We start from the raw sequence: 16,668 nt of genomic DNA on the forward strand, positions 1-16,668 counted from the left end.
AAAAGAACATAATATAACAGTGAGAATATGTATATCTAAATGGAAAAGATATAGGCATTTACCACAAATGGAACTTACAGGACTAGACGTTTCTCTCAGTGAGGCAGTGAATGTGCAGCTTCTGGGCTTGTTCATAGACTTTATGAAGATTGTACTTAGGCTACAGTAAATTTATATTTTTAAAAAACTCTTTAAAACAAATTAACCTTAGCTTATGTGGCTTATTTACCTTTTAAACTTTGACTTCCATGAGACTCAGCTTAAAAACAGACACACTGCACAACTGTAAGTTCAAGTCTTAGACAGATTAGATTCACTGCTGATTTTTACCAGACTTTCAAAGAACACAAATGAGTCTCAAATTCTTCCATAAAACATAGAGGTAACCCTTCAAAATTCATCCTATGAATCCAATATTACACCGATACAGCAAAGGGGTAAAAAGGATAAAGCTTTAATTTTCCTCAATGAATATAGACACAAAATCATTAATACTCAAGAATCAAATTCAACAATAAATTTAAAAAATCATCCATTAAGATCAAATTGGCTACATTCAGAGATTAAAAAGAGGTTTATTATATGCAAATCAATAAATATAATTACCACATAAGCAAAGTCAAGTATAAAAGCACAGAGCCATCCAAACTGATGCAACAAGGCATTTATTTAGCTAGGAAGATGAACAAAACCATGTCTTTTGAAAGAAAATGAGTGGAAATGGTAAGTGAAATAAGCTGGATTCAGAAAGGTTAGCATCTCACATGCCTACTATAAGGGGGACCTAGAGAAAAAACAAGGACAATATGAAAGTAAAAGAGAACTATTACAAAACTGGAGGGAGACCAGAGTGAGGCAAAGAAAAAAAAATGGAAGAGTGCAAATATGATCAAATTACATTATATGCTTGTATGAAAATATCACAATGAAGCCCATTATTTTGTACAATATGTGCTATTAAGAAACAATAGGAAACTTTGTATTTTTTTATCTTTTACATTGTTTTATATTTTTTGTTGTTATTTGAGGCTTATACAGAGTCAGAATTAGCATCATTGTCTTTCACTTCTGCATCTTGCCCCATTAGGTGGTCTGAGGTAATAATACACACGAAGCCGTCATCATCTGGATCCTTCCTAGAATCTGTCTGTCTTAGTTACTTTTGTATTGCTGTGGTAAGAACATGGCCAGGGCAAACTTAAAAAAAAAGTTTAGTTGGGCTTATGGTTCCAACAGATTAGAGTCTATGATGGTGGAGTGAGGGCATGGTGACAGTTGGCTAGATCAGCAGCTTAGGGCTCACATCTTGATCAAGAAGCAAGAAGAAGAGAGCACAATTGGGATTGGTGTATCTTATGAAACATTACAGCCATAACCAAGTGGCACACTTGCTCCAACAAGGCCATACCTCCTGATCCTTCCCTAACATTTCCACTAAATGGGGACCAAGCATTCAAACCTGAGCCCATTGAGAGTCATCTCATGCACACCATCACTACCTGGGACTCTTCTTTTCAGAAATATGTGCATGGCAGCTTACCTGTTTCCCTTTTCCTAGTCGATTTGCTTGCAGTAGATTATGCTTCATGAATTCTCCTATTAACATAAATCTATTCTAGTTGGGGGTCCATGTTTTCAAACTTTTATTTTATTATTATTATTATTATTATTGAGACAGCATTTCTTTGTGTAGTCTTAGCTGTCCTGGAACTTGCCCTGTAGACCATACTGGCCTTGAACACATAGATCCACCTGCCTGTCTCCTGAGTGCTGAAGTTAAAGGCATGCACCACCAACTGGCTGTTTTCAAACTTGGAGAGAGAAGAAGGGAGAGGGGAGAGGAGGAGAGAGGGGAAAGGGGAGAAGGAAAAACAGAGAGAGACTGATTCTGAGAGATTCTATTTTTATTTAAAAATGCATATCTGTATATATTCAGGTAGGTTTTATGTCTACAGATGGCAGATGTGTTGAACCCCTGGAGCTAGAGTTATAGGAGTCTGTGAGCCAGTAGGAGCTAAACTTGGGTTTACTGCTGCAAGCTATTTCTCTAATCCCATTTTCAAACTTTTTAATAATTGTGCTGAGGTCTAAATAAACCCCTTACTGTAAATTTTCTTGGCAGTTATTTTTCCTTTTCATATAGTTTCCTTTTCCCCCATTTTCTTCCAAAGCTCTGGGTGTATAAGACAATGGTAATTTTTTTTTTAGCTCCACTATAATCTTTTAAGACCATGTTCCATATGTGGTAGTCCAATGTTGGCCAAAATATCATTCCATGAATTTATATATATATTAAAATTCATGGTACATGAATGTTTACATATACTAGGAGTGGTCTGAACATTGAAATGATCATCTAATAAATTGTTAGGACAAAAATAAAGTCAGTGTTATCTAATCGATGAGGATACTGAGTTCAAGATAAAATAAACAAGCAAGCAAACAAATAAAAACCAAACGAAACCCTCCAATACTTGGTAATATTAATAAGAAAGCATAAGAATGTGAACCCTTCTCTTCCTTATCATGCTTGCATTAAGTCTAAAAGAACATGGATGGTCAGCATCTCCTAGAGTCCAGGTCTCTCAGTGTCCACAGCAGGAATTGGCCTCAAGATCTCTGCGGAAGAAGGAGGAGGCATGAACAGGAGCAGGGAATCTATAACAGATAGAACTTACAAAGATCAAACTCTTTACACTCCACTTTCATTTTTCACAAAAATTGAAACTGAACAAAGTCATTAAGAAATAAGACTATGACACAAAACAGCTAAATAAAATAAAATCATAATAAATAAATCGAGTAAAACTTATGACTTTTAAGAGGATGAATAATGCTAAATGCTTTTTGAATGTCACACTATATTATCAAACTTTGTAATTATAACTAAAACAAAGAGCTTATAAAACAATAAAACTGACTAGAACATAATTAAGAGCACATTAAAAAAATAGAATCATATCCAGAAATAGTATGCCATGTAAAACATGCCATAAGGCCAAGCATAAAGCTTAATTTAAAAAAATAAAAACAAGTGGCCTGTGAGATTAAGCCGACAGGAGGGAAATAGAAAATGCATTAGGCTTTAAATGTGAAAGAATGCAAATTGCAAGGTAAGAAAATACAATTTAAAGAAACGTAATGGAAGGGTAAAATATGAAATTCAATTTGGAGAAACAAATTCAAGAATGAAGATTCAGTGCAAAAGTCACTGACCAGAAAAAAAAAAACTTAGAAAATACATTCCATTTATTCACAAAGTATTTACTAAGCATCGGCACCGCTGCTATATTTTCTCGGGGAGGGGGTGATGGGTCGGGAAGCAGAAGTGTATGCAGTAGGAAACCACTACAGTTTACTCACTATCATATCCCCAACATGTAGGCAGTGCACAGCATGAAACAGAAATTCCAAAGTATCTCTTGAATGTATGAATTGTCAGATTCCCCAGCGAAGTAGAGGAAGGAAACAAAGGCCTAGTGGAAAGATTTCTAATAAGAAGAAATGCCAGATTCTTTGAGCTGACTTTTCATGTTCTTACATGTGACCATTAACAGAATTCATTGATTAGCTTCTGTCCCAAAGACAGCTTTGTTATCCTACTTCTTGGTCCCATTGATGCCCCCTATTTGTCCAGCCTTGAATATATCTTCAGCTAGGTCTTATCACAGGTAACATTCTTAGTACATTTTTGGAACTGGGCTTGTCTACTAAATGAGCATATGAAGTACTCATGTGCCTACAAATAGACAATTACAGGCAAAAAACTGTGGTCTTGTGGAGGCCAAGATTAATTAATAGGATAAGGGTGTAACTCAATTGGTAAAGTGTCTGCCTAGTATGCATGAGGCTCCTGTGGTCCAGCGCCAGCACTGATTAAAAACTTGGTGTGGTGGCATGCACCTATAACCCCAGCATTTGGGAGCTGAAGGCGGGAGGATGAGAAGTTCAAGGCTATCTTCTACTACACAAGTTCAAGGCTAGCCTGGACTATATAAAGCCCTGTCTCTAACGAAATAAAAAAATGAGTAGTTAGTAGCCAATTAAACAAAACCGCTCAAAGAAAACATTTAAACTACCATCTTTAGTATAAATCCAAAAGGAATTATTTACTTTGAAATTCAATGGAATTCAATTTGGAGAAAACATGAGAGTGAGATCACATGAGAAGGCAGAAATGAAAGTAAAGTTCATTTTTGAAAGTCAAAGAGGAGACATGATGTAGTCCATCCCAAATGCTGGGAAGAATATGAAGGCAGAGGATAGAGTCAAGACTTAGAGAACAGGAAAGTTGAGAATAGACAGGGTTGTTATATATACATACACGTACATCACACATACTTACAAGCATTACAATAATTAAAACCACTAATTATATAGAGCGTATGTATACAAGTAAACATGGTAATTAAACCAAGTAAATACCAATGGCAAGGACACAATGATAAGTGCGACTAAGCAGAGTCGTAAAATCAAAACACTATAAAATGATTCCAAATAGCCAAATAAATAGTACCCCACACTATTCACAAAAATCCAAATGAATTAAAGATTTAAATTTGAGAAAAACATATAAAAATATAAAAAATAAGATTCTAGTTTACTCACTCTCATATCTCCATGTAATTAATTAGTACACAGCATAAACTGAAATTCAATAGTATTTTTGATGTTATAGCAGAAAACTAATTAAATAAAAGGCATTAAAAAGGTTTTCCCCCTAAAACAATGCAGCCTATGATTACTACCCTTCATTGCTAGCAGAATGAGATGGTAAAATCCCATTGCCAGTGTGGTAAAAGTACACTTTGGTCACAACATAAAAAACAGAGCCGGGCGTGGTGGTGCACGCCTTTAATCCCAGCACTCGGGAGGCAGAGGCAGGCGGATTTCTGAGTTCGAGGCCAGTCTGGTCTTCAAAGTGAGTTCTAGGACAGCCAGGGCTATACAGAGAAACCCTGTCTCAAAAAAACCAAAAATAAAATAAAATAAAATAAACAAACAAACAAAATCAAGCTGGAACTTTCCCTATTACATGGGACCCTCAACTGCCTCTAATACTCGAATCCAGGTGGTACAGCACCTATAAGCCTCTATTTGCATCCAGATACTCATCATGGGCAAGGAGTTCCAAGCAGATCTGCCAGATAAACACGAAGTTGTCAGGAGGCAGCAAGTACAGTACATCCCTTAGCCACCTCCACCCCACTTCTAAGAAGCACCTGGTGGTCTCCCTCTTCTTGTTTGGTTGGTTTATTCTATGTTAGGGTTTTTTTTTTTAATTTAATTTAATTTTCCAGTGACAGGGTCTCACTTTGTAGCCCAGACTGGCCTCAAACTTAGAGGAATAGTCCTGCCTCAGCTGCCTGAGAGCTAAGTACAAAATGCTAATAAAAAGGCTTGAGTCACAGAGTTTATGCATCAGTACTAATCTCAATGGCATTCTAGGCCTCAGTCCTCACAACTGTAAAATAGGGAGCATGGCTGAAACTACACCGAAAAAGAACTGTGCCCTGCTATGGCTTCTAAGACTTTAATAGCATATTCCACTCAGCCACTGATTTAGTTTTCAAGTTTTGATCTCATAGACAGGAATTTTTCCTTTTTTTTTTTTTTTTCTTTTTCTTTTTAACTAGAGGGATTCCATTTGAATGGTAGGTAAAGGTGGATGAATAAGTAAGGAGAGTTTACACGCCTATCATCCTAGCACTCTGGCGCTGAGGCAGGATACGGCTGTGAGTCAATCTGGGCTACGGAATGAGACCCTGTCATTGGAGAAAATAAATAAATAAATCAAACAAAATACCCAAAATAGAATAAAATAAACACCAAGAGGAGATAAAGTCAGGTGCTTCTTACAAGTGTGTGTGTGTGTGTGTGTGTGTGTGTTGGTTCATCAGAATCATCAGGTGCGGAGAGGCCAAGGCAGTCTGAAAGAGAAGAGAGGCACTGCCAAGAAAAGTGAACTCTGACAAAGATCGTACTGGAAATGCAAAGAAGCGTCATAGGGAAAATGTCTGAGATAACCATGCTGGAAGAAGGGTATTATTTGCAATTCAGCCAAAAACAACCTCTAAGGAGTAGAAGATGAAGTCAAAACAATGAAGGTTTGTGGTTGCAGGGGTGGGGTTGGGGGTTAGTGGGCCTTAAAGGCAAGTCTAAAGCCTCTGAGTAGAGAATTTAACTGTTGACAGGGAGTAAAATTCTTGTTCCTGTGTTGGTACCAGGTTGTAGAAAAGAAAAGACACAGCAGGAAAAAGAGGGTATTGTAATGGTCTACTAGAGCAGTGGGTCTCAGCCTGCCCAGGGCTGTGACCCTTCAATACAATTCCTCATGTTGTGGTGACCCCAGTCATAGAATTATTTTTATGGCTACTTCATAACTGTAATTGTGCTACTGTTATGAATCTAAATGCAAATATCCATGTTTTCAGACTGTCTTAGGTGACCCCTGTGAAAGAGCCATTTGTCCCCCAAGGGGATGATGCCAGCCCCAGGTTGAAATACTTCAGCCCTGCACTAGAAGTATTATGGTAGTCTGAGCAAGGAAACAATAAAGAGAGTAGAATGTGACAATCTAGTGACTTAACACTTGAAAGGTAGATTCAGTACTACTGATGACAGATTGAACATAAGATGAAAGAGAATCAAAATTGACAGAAGGTTTTTGTCCTCAACTTCTAAAAGAAAAAGTTACTTTTAAAAACATGCAACGATGTGATAGGTTATGGGAAATGTAGTTTTGAGATAAAGCTCTGTAGCCTTCAACTTTTAAAGGTTAGGAAGATAATGAGAAGTAGGAAAAAAAAAAAACAGAAAAAAAAAAAAAGCCTCCAGTGAGAGAAAATTGAGATGATGAATTGTGCTAGAGGCAGAGTGAAGAAAGCATTAAAAACAAAAAAGTAACTAACAGTGTAAGATGCCGTAGAAGGAAGACAGAGAACTGACTCACTGGTTAGCAATGTGACAGTCAGTGTTGGGCTAGTTTGGTAAGAGACATATGTGGAGAAAAGTCCTAATTAGTATGGATTCAAGGCCTGATTAGAATGAAAAGAAAACTGAGTCACTGAATTGGATAGCTGTACAACACAGATGCAGAGTCAAGAGACAATGGAGAACACAGTGCCTTGTGCTACTTCTTGAACCAGAAGGCACTGCATTTCCAGATTCTAAAACAGTAAGTGGCATATATCAGTAACTAGACAAATAGTTATTGATTACTAAAGTCATCAGACATTTTATCAGGAAGTAGTCTTTCTAGACTACAGTAGAACTTAAGAATTCTTGGTTCAATATGGAAATACAGCCTTCTATTTCCCTGCTATGACTGAACAGTTCATAGGGCCCTTAAAACCTAAAACAGATATCCTACAATTTGGGAACAAGTATATGACTTAACAAATACCTTTCAAGAATATATGTTTAGTTCTGGATATATAATACCATCTCTCCAACTACTTCATCTATTTGGGGCCCCTGTTTAATATTATAACAATGAAACAAGCATGAGACTTACATAAAATCATATGGCTTTTCTACAAGTAGTGCAGGAACACCAGGTTATCCATTGACAGGCCTGACTTTATATACAAAATTAGTTCAAAATGGCCAGCAGACCTAAATGTAAGGACTGCAGTTACAAACTCTTAGGAAAACCCCACAGAGGTGGATGAATGTGACCATGATGGTGCTGAAAGCACACCGATCAGCAGCAGCAAAGAGCCAAGCTCCCTCCCGTAAAGGCAACTATCAGGAGAGGAAAGCGCAGCCGTGATAAAATACCTGGAGTACACAATCACCTCTTTTGCCCCTTTTCTTCTTCCTACTCGTGTGTATGAGCACATCTACATGGGTGTCTGTACACCCAGACAAAGGCCGTAAGTTGTTACTGGGAACCTTCCGATTGTTCTTCCATTTTAAATTTTTATTTATTTATGTATATGCTCCACATACACACAAGAGCCTGAGGAGGACAGTAGAGGGCATAAGATCCCCTGGAGCTAGAGTTACAGGTGGTTGTGGGCCTCTAGGTACATGCTGGGAACTGAACCCCTTCCTGTGCAAGAGCACTCTGATCCACTGCGCCATGTCTCCAGGTCCCCACCTCCTTGAGCTCATCAGTAAGGTCAGTCTTCAGAGCCAGCTTGTTCTGAGGATCCCAGTCTCGCCTTCTAAGGTTGGACTGACAGGTAAACTGCCACACCCACCCAGCGTGTATATGAGTACTAGGGAACATGAACCCCAAGTGTTTTGACCACTGAACCATCCATCTCCCCAGGCCCCTCTAATCAATTTTTATAACTCAACAATTATACCTGGATGTATGCAACTGGAAAAATCAAGTTCTAATATCAAGTTAACTGGAGAAAAAAATGTAATTCTGCTCCTGGGAATCTGACAAATACACATTTCCTAGAATAGCCAAATACTCCATTTTCAATATGCTAAGAATCTGGTTTTTGTTCATCACTTGAATGGAAAGATGATGTCAGGGTTACTGGAGCCTAGATCACTACTGGCCTTTAGGAACTCCATGGCTTTCTAGATAAGCAAGAGACTTATGGCCAAATCACTAACTCCTCCATCAGGTCCTTCAGGAGTCTTTGGAGTCCTAGAAAAATATCTCACCAGTGAAAAGCAGTCTTTAAAACAAATGCACGAAAACTCTCAATGATGAGGAGGACAAGTGCTCAGGCACTATCTAGCTACCTCCCTGAAAAGTCCTAAGTGTTTGGGTACTTAACATACTGAACATCTGCTATGTACCACAGATAATAGCGCCCCCCCCCCCACCATGCCACCTTTTTCAGATAAACTTCTCAAAAAATTTGTCGAACAGCAATGGGAGGGGACGCACTTGGTGCCGGGGAGGTTTGATGCCCCAGCATAGATAGGGGGATGCTGGAGCGGTGGGGTGGGAGAATGTATGTGGGTAGGGGAGCACCTTCATACAGGCAAAGGGGAAGGGGAGGGCGATGTGGGATGAAGGGTTGGTGGTGGGGTAACTAGGAAGTGGGATATCATTTGAGATGTAAATGAATGGAATGATTAATTAAAAAAGAACCTCTGTCAAAATAGGTTAGAAATATAGTATAGTGGTAGAACCCTGCCTGTCATGTGCAAAGCCCTGGGTTCAATCCACAGTGCACTGAGACACACAGATTATTTTGAACATTCACAATTTTCTTACAGTCATACTTATATCAATCTGGTTTCTACTTTTTCTATTATAGAATGACTCTTGCTGAGGTCAAATCTCCTCCTCCTCTTTTTCTTCTTCTTTTCTTCTTTTTGACAAGGTTTCTCTATATAACCTTGGCTGCCCTGTAGACCAGGCTGGCTTCTGCCTCCCAAGTGCTGGGATTAAGGGTGTGCACCACACTGCCCAGCAAGTTCCGTCTTAAATTTAACAGATGATTTTCAGCACAGTTAACTACTTGGTGATTTCTTTTTTCCTTTGGAATCACTACCTTCCCTTGCCTTTATGGCATGCCTTAAACTACAATTAGATTTTAAAGAAAGAATATAAAGCAAAAATCAAGTATGGATTATTATTTTAAAATAATTTATTTATTATTTTATATGTGTACAGGTATTTTGCCTTCATGTGTGTGCACCACATGTGTGCTGGTGCCTGTGGAGGCCAGAAGAGGGCACTGGACCACTTAAAATTAGAGTCATAAATAGTTGTGACCAACATGTGGGTGTTGAGCCATCTCTCCAGCTCCAAGTGTGGTTTACTTTTGAAATCCTTTAATACCTCATTTAAGTACAGTGTGCTTGCCTATATGCAACAAAACATTTTTGGCCTCATCTAATTAAAATCTCCACAGTATGCATTCAGTTAAACCACATACCTAACATCAAGCTAGGTGCCCCTCACAGTACCTCTTCATTATTTTCTTATAGCTAATAAGTACTTCTTATTATCTTATTCTAAAAAACCAGCTCTGAGCCTTCTTCTGCTGCTCATCTTGGGTCAGTGGTTCTCATCTGAGGAGCATTTGAACCTCAAGGCTGCCAGCACTGAGGAGGCGGAGCAGGATGAGCAGTTACTTACAGGACACCTACTGCTTTAACAGCAAGTACCTGGCCATCCAGAGCTACATAGCAAGACCCTAACTAAAAACAACAACAACAACAAAGTAACACCATCACACACATGCACACACAGGCGTGCGCACACACCCCAAACAAAGACCAACCAACCAACCAAAAAAAAAAAACCCCAAAACAAAAAAACCTACAAAGCTGCAATTCAGACCAAATAAATAGAAACAGAAATTTCTTAGAGGGACCTCAGCATTGTTTTTTTGTCGTTGTTGTCTTTTGCTTTTTAAGTGTGTGCATGTGTGTGTGTGTCAGTGGTGGTATATGTACACATATGTGTGCACCCATGTTCATATAGAGAAGCCAGAGAAGGTGAACAGGGTTTCTCACTGATCCTGGAGGCACACTAGTGGTTGGCAAGCTCCAGTGATCCTCCTGTCTCTGTCACAGCACTGTAATTCCTGGCGACTCTATTGCTAGGCATAGATTTTTACATAGATACTGGAGATTGCACCTCAGGCATCTCATACTTGTGCAGCTACCTCACCACCCAGCTGTAGTGGGTTTTTGTTTTTTGAATCATTCAGTGTTTCCAATGTAAAACCAAAAAGAAAACGATTCTCTTTTGACCAGGATCACATATTCAAGAGCACACAGAATTAGGCCAGCAAGTTGGTTCAGCTGGTAAAAGCACTTGTATGCAAGCCTGAGTTTGACTCTCAAAGGCTACAGTGCATCCACATGCATCTGCAATGCCATCACTCCAACAGCCAGATGGAAGACACAGAGAGAAAAACATCACCAGAAGGCTCATGGGCCAGCAAGCCTAGAGGAGGTGGCACAGGGAAAACAACAAAGATCCTACATCCTCCAGGAGAGCACCAACTCCTGAAAGTCATTTTTGACTTCCACACAGGTGCACACATGCATGCACACATGCACTCACTCTTACACAATGCAGAGGCAAAACAGGACAGGCACAGCCCTAGGGAGTGGTTGACTGGAATCAGTTTTGACTTACTTCTGATCACTGCTGCAATACATGAAAGCCAGTTTAGTCTGCCATTCATTTTTCTCTCTCTCTCTCTAAAAATCTTCAGATCTAAAAATACTGGCAACTAATGCAGAACTAATGATAAAACCACTGTATGGGCAAACTAAAACATCCATGGTCTAGATTCTATGTTAGGCTATTGGTTTGCAGCACCTGCAATGACTAATTTCGCCCATACACTTCAACTTAAACCTAAACATTAGTGCCTTTCAGTCCTATGCTTTCTTTCTATGGGTTCTGAACTGTAAAGTGCTTTTATGGCACATTTACATGAACATTTAGCATCCCAACATGATCTATGATTTAAATCCACCCCAAAACTATTCTTATGATGCTTTCTATTTCCTGTAGCAACTCCACTATTCACATTTTGGGCAAGCTAGTGCCCTGGAATTCACCCTAGGAAGTTATTTCTCTATCTCAACATTTGTGCCATTATCTTCTTCTAAATCCTATCAACCATACCTCCTAAGTGCATCTCATAGATACATGAACTTCTTTCCCACCTCACTGCTATCATCCTGGTCTCAGTTACCTTTTATGTTTTAGTTACCTTGTTCAAATCATTTTTTCCATAGCTGATCTTTCACAAACATATTTGGTCCAATAGCTACATTTCTATCAATTTATTCCACAAATATAGCCATTCACATGTGAACTGGTATATTCACAGTGGTATTTACAATAAATTGGAAACAATTACATGCCTATCAATAGGGGAATGGATAAATCTATATTGAAACCATAAAATGAAAGGTCATATACATCAAAATGGGTAAATTCCCAAGGGAATGCCACCATTTGTGTAAACAAGATAACTATAAAAAAAAAGTTCAGAATAGTAAACAGAACTATTAGCAATGGTTATCTACTCAGAAGGCATGGGGAAAATGTTGACTGGAATAAAATATGTTGTTGTTGAATACACCTGGAGAAGGCCTGATTTAAGTTCCTTGTGTGGGTTCTGGTGAGTAGGCTGGACTGAGACAGCCTCTGCTTACTTCCCTACTTCTATCATTCTGCCTCCCTAATCTTTCAAGTTCCAACCACACTAGCTTCTGGGTTCCTGGGGGCTGGGGGGACCTATTCTTTTTCATCTTAGGGTCCCCTAAGCTTTAATTACCAATCCCATGTTTATCCTTCTGACTCTGTCTCTTATGTTCTTTTCCCAACGGAAGAACACTCCTCAGTTTCTGGACTAGGTCAAGATTAACATTTTGTGTATTCAGGAAACCTGTACTTCTCCTCTCAGAATTTAGCGCTGCTGTAATGACGTAACTGTGTAATTACATATGTCCACACCAGTTACCTCATTAGATGATGAGAAACAGAAGTGCAGAGGTCTAATCAGTTGCTTTTACCTTTGTATTCCATGACCTACCTACCTACCACACAGTTTGCAAAGCAGGCTGTCACATATTAAATAAATGACTTCTCTTGCCCCGAAGCTTAAGAAAGCAGAGTCAATACATAACCAAACAAGGACAATGCAGGGTCCTGGTCTTAAAGCAGCAGTTCGTTTGACAATGGCTTTCAACCAGGGATACCTTGGTCCTTCTCAGGGTATGCCCAGCAATGTCTAGAAACAGCTTTGATTGCCATTACATATGTGTGTAGTGCTACTAACAGCTAGGATTGTAAGTCAGGAGTGTGGCTAACCATCCTCTACCTACAGCACAGGTTAGGCTACCATGATGAAGTATTATCTCATCTAAAATGTCAACAGCACCACATAAGAGAGATCCTGACTGAGGATGCTACTATTCAAAAGGGACTCATCCTCCCCCTTACTTGGCGGGGTTCTGTTGTGGTTATTTTGCTGAGGTGTAAGGCAGAGTGAAGGGGATGTCAAGAAGAGCTTCAGAGACTTGAGTTACTTGTTGAAAGGTGACAGAGCCCTGTTCAACTGGAACTGAAATGTGTCGCTGACAAGTTTAAGTTATTACCTTCAAATAGTCTGTACTGCAGAACTGCCCAACCTTATTCCCTTCCTGCTCAAGCAAAATTTCCTTTCTCTGAGGATACGTGGTTTTAGCAGAACCTTAAGGCCAGATTACCTAGGCAAGATAAAGCCAGATAGTCACTGTGGAGAATGCTAAGCTCCTTTTTAATATATGTAAATCATATGTGTGAATGTTAAAGTATTAGCTGCCTACTATTCAGGTTGTTGGTGTTTAAAGCTATTGGCCACATCGGCCTTGGTATAGACTTTTCCTCTGTGTGTGTGTGTGTGTGTGTGTAAACAAAACAAAAATCAAACAAACAAACCCCAAAGAACCGCAAAACTTTGTATTCCTGACCTGAGCTTTCCAGGTTGTGTAAAAGAGCCATTTTTTTCCTTTCACGAGTATCTCATGCCGTAAGTTTTGTCAGAAGTGGTGAGACAGCCTTTTGAATGCAATAAACGTGAATAAATTGCATGCAAATCAGGAGCCATCTTCAGATTTTTAAGAATGCTTTCAGTAATCGTCATGGAGACCAGTGAAAGAAACTGAGATAATTTTTAACGATGCCAAGGAAAGCCCTGTGTTTACTACAACACGAGCCTGCTGCCTGCTTAGCTAGACTCCCATGCTCTGACCTAGTATGGCAATTCTTAGGGTCCCTGTGCTTGATGCTCTGTTTATAAGAAACTGAGGCCAGACACTAAGGAAGAACAAAGAAAAATGCCTGGCACCAAAGAGGCGGGGGACGTTTTGTACATAACTGAAGATCCGTGGAGGAACTCTTTTCCAATTTTGAAAGGCACTACAAATCATCCTCTCCGCTTACGTGTTCAAGCATTTATTCTATGTTCTCAAACTATTTTCTACAAAGAAAATACCTTATAATTTACAAACAGCAATTTGTCCTCCCCCTCTGCATCTGCAGACCATCAAGCGGGATAAAATTTCCCTAGGCTTTATCAGAGTGGGAGGAATGGAAATAATGTGAGCACAACAGTTCCGATGCAACATCAACTCCAAGCCGGGCCAGCTGGTTTCCATCGAGCGGTCCCCAAGGAGAACGCCCCTCAAGCCTGCAGCCCGGCCGGCGCGACCGTGGGACCGGCTGAGGTGCTCGCAGCTCAGCCACTCGGTCGCCCGATACCTTTGTTTCAGGTGCCCCTGTGCCCAGAGTGGCTGGGATCCCGCCCGCAGCCCCGAACTGGTGACACATCCTTCTTTGGCCAAGTCGGGTCGAGGCCGGGCAGGGGGCGGGGAAGGAAAATAAAGCCTCAGCGCCTAACGACGTGACTCTCAGTTCTTCCAGAACCTTGGCATTTGCTGCCCTGCCAAGCTTTCCTGTTAACGAGTTCCCGGCCCGGGCGTCCCGCGAGGTGGGAGGCGCCGGCCATCCGGCCCCCTGGCCTCCTCCGCGGAGCTCCCGGGCCACCGTTCTCCACGGCCGCCAGCCACGGGAGTCCTCCGGCGTGGCGTGCCTGCGTTCTACCAGGAGTCCCTTCACCGCGCGCGGCCCTTGCGGCCAGGCCAGACCCCGCCCCCGGCCCCGCCCGCCCCGGGCTCTGTGCGCCGCCCCTCGGCCTCGCCAGCCCGTGGAGGGCCGGGGGCTCCCAAGGAGAACCGGCCTAAGGCCCCGCGTCTGTGCGCCTACCTCAGTGCCCGCTGCTCCTCCTCCCGCGGCTGCCTCGGCTCGCAGGCGACGCGCACACGCCACCCCGGCTTCCCGCAGCGCGGGGTCTGGGCCGCTTACGCCGCGCGTGAGGAGCCGAGGCCTGAGCGCGCCCCGCCCAGCCGCCCAGCAGCTTAGCTGCCCGCCAGCGCCACAGCCCCGCCCACTAGCGCCACAGGTCCGCCCACCAGACACGCCCCCTCGGCTCCGGCCCCGCCCACCTGGCCGATCTGGGTTCCTCCCACTCTCCTTCCTCCGAAAGGGGGCCCTGAGGGGCGCTGCGAGAGCCGTCGCCTCGGCCGCCACTGTGATTTATTTAGTGTAAAGGAGAAGGCTATTCGCACTATTTGGGGACTGAATTTCATGTTAAGAGTATACATTTTATGATGGCCGTCATTATTTTTTATTACCCTTCTTACTGTCCTCTTCGATAACTGTCCTGCTCTTCCGGGAGGCTATTCCATCTGACTACAATCTACACTCTTACTGTGGCCCACACCAGCATGCTCCTATTCGCCCAACCCAAGTTGTGTGAGTTTTGAACGAAGAGTTTATTTATTTAGTTATTTTTAAGCAAGTTGTTAAATAAAACAGAATAAAATTGTTAAATAAACAAAGCTATGTAAAACAAACGCACAACTTAATGGAGTGTTCTGAGACATTTGCAATTTTGATTTCTTAAGCTTTGACCCTAGCTAAAATAATAAGCGAGGTTTGCTTTTACTAAAAGTGGGAAATAAATGGGCTGACTGGGCTAGGGATGTAACCCCATTGGTATAGTGAACGAGGATAAAGCCACATAAACTGGGAGAGGTAATGTATGTCTGCAAAGCTCTGCAGAGGTGGAGGAGGCTAGAGAACAAGAAGTGCCAAGTGTTTGAACTTTGGCTACATTGCTGCTACTTTGAGGCCAACCTGGGCTACATGACTACCACAGCTCAACAATAAAAATAATGCAGTTCAATTCTAAATTAAAAAGTCAATCGATCATTATGTAAGCACATAGGTAACACGAGCAAGCCAGTCAGGGGAAGGAACAGTACGTGACATTCGGTCACGTAGAGGTGAAGAACCAGATGTAGATAAGACTTTAAAGAGCCAGGCATTAGGCAAACTGTGAGAACAGGCTCTGCGTACATGGTTTATCTCTTCCTTTCTGTCAACATTTCTTAGCAAAACAACAGTTGCTTCCAGAGTGCCTTATGTGTACATGTGAAATCATACGTAATGCGTACATACATTTAGGTATAGATGATGCATACAAAATGTATACAATTTTACATTCTGTAGCTATGTGTAAGGTTGATTATAAGAAATATGTTTTTATTTTTAAAAGAAAAATGTATATAAAATTGCCTCAAATGGGCTCTACATCCTGAGTCATTTCACCAAGTTAATCTTTTTAATAGCTAGAATGTGGTCTTCGGTGTCTTGAAAGAAGAAAAACCGTTACACACCCAACTTTATACTTTCCTATTTTAAAAAGACCTTCACCATACCACGTGGAATATCTTCTTTTGTGTCAGAACAATCCTGTGAAGAAGGAAGGGCAAGACACAAAGAAGTGACAAAGGCCACAGAACAGTTCTTGTTGGTAAGGACAGGAAGTACACAGAGAATCACAGAACTTCAACACCTTACCCCCTGCCTTTACCTTTGGAGTCCTGTGGGGTCTTTGCCCTCCATTTACTTACACAGTCCACTGGAATGAAAAGGACATAATCCCTCCTGGGTGTGGAGGTGCATGCCTGCAATTCTAGAAGATTAGAAGTTCAAGGCTGGCTATGGGTCATAACAAGTTTGTGGCTAGCCTGGGCTGCATGAGAATCTGTCTCAATAAGTAGGAAGTAAATAAATAAAACCCCTGTTCCAGAAAAGGACACGATTTCATGCCTGGAAATTTGATTCAATACAATAGAACCATCCTCTATCTTAGTGAATTACCAACTTAT

At 41.1% G+C, this 16,668-nt stretch overlaps 2 protein-coding genes across 2 annotated transcripts in view; both read right to left on the reverse strand.

The window, feature by feature from the left end:
* The window catches only part of Ppp2r3a (protein phosphatase 2 regulatory subunit B''alpha), a 133,128-nt gene extending 118,292 nt beyond the window's left edge, over window positions 1-14,836 (reverse strand). The window contains exon 1 of the mRNA XM_021171945.2: window positions 14,699-14,836. The gene's annotated coding sequence lies outside the window, so the exon portion shown is untranslated. The remainder of the gene's footprint in view (window positions 1-14,698) is intronic.
* LOC115031960 (translation initiation factor IF-2-like) lies at window positions 1,875-16,462 on the reverse strand. The gene is made up of 3 exons (XM_029481988.1): window positions 16,411-16,462; window positions 13,405-15,021; window positions 1,875-2,619 (listed from the first exon to the last, which is right to left on the reverse strand). The coding sequence occupies exons 1-2, from the start codon at window positions 16,460-16,462 to the stop codon at window positions 14,000-14,002; spliced, it is 1,074 nt and encodes a 357-aa protein (XP_029337848.1). The 3' UTR covers window positions 1,875-2,619; window positions 13,405-13,999.
* Between the last annotated feature and the right edge of the window lie 206 nt (window positions 16,463-16,668).

This window comes from Mus caroli, chromosome 9, assembly GCF_900094665.2.
Source record: "Mus caroli chromosome 9, CAROLI_EIJ_v1.1, whole genome shotgun sequence".
Classification (NCBI taxonomy): Eukaryota; Metazoa; Chordata; class Mammalia; order Rodentia; family Muridae; genus Mus; species Mus caroli.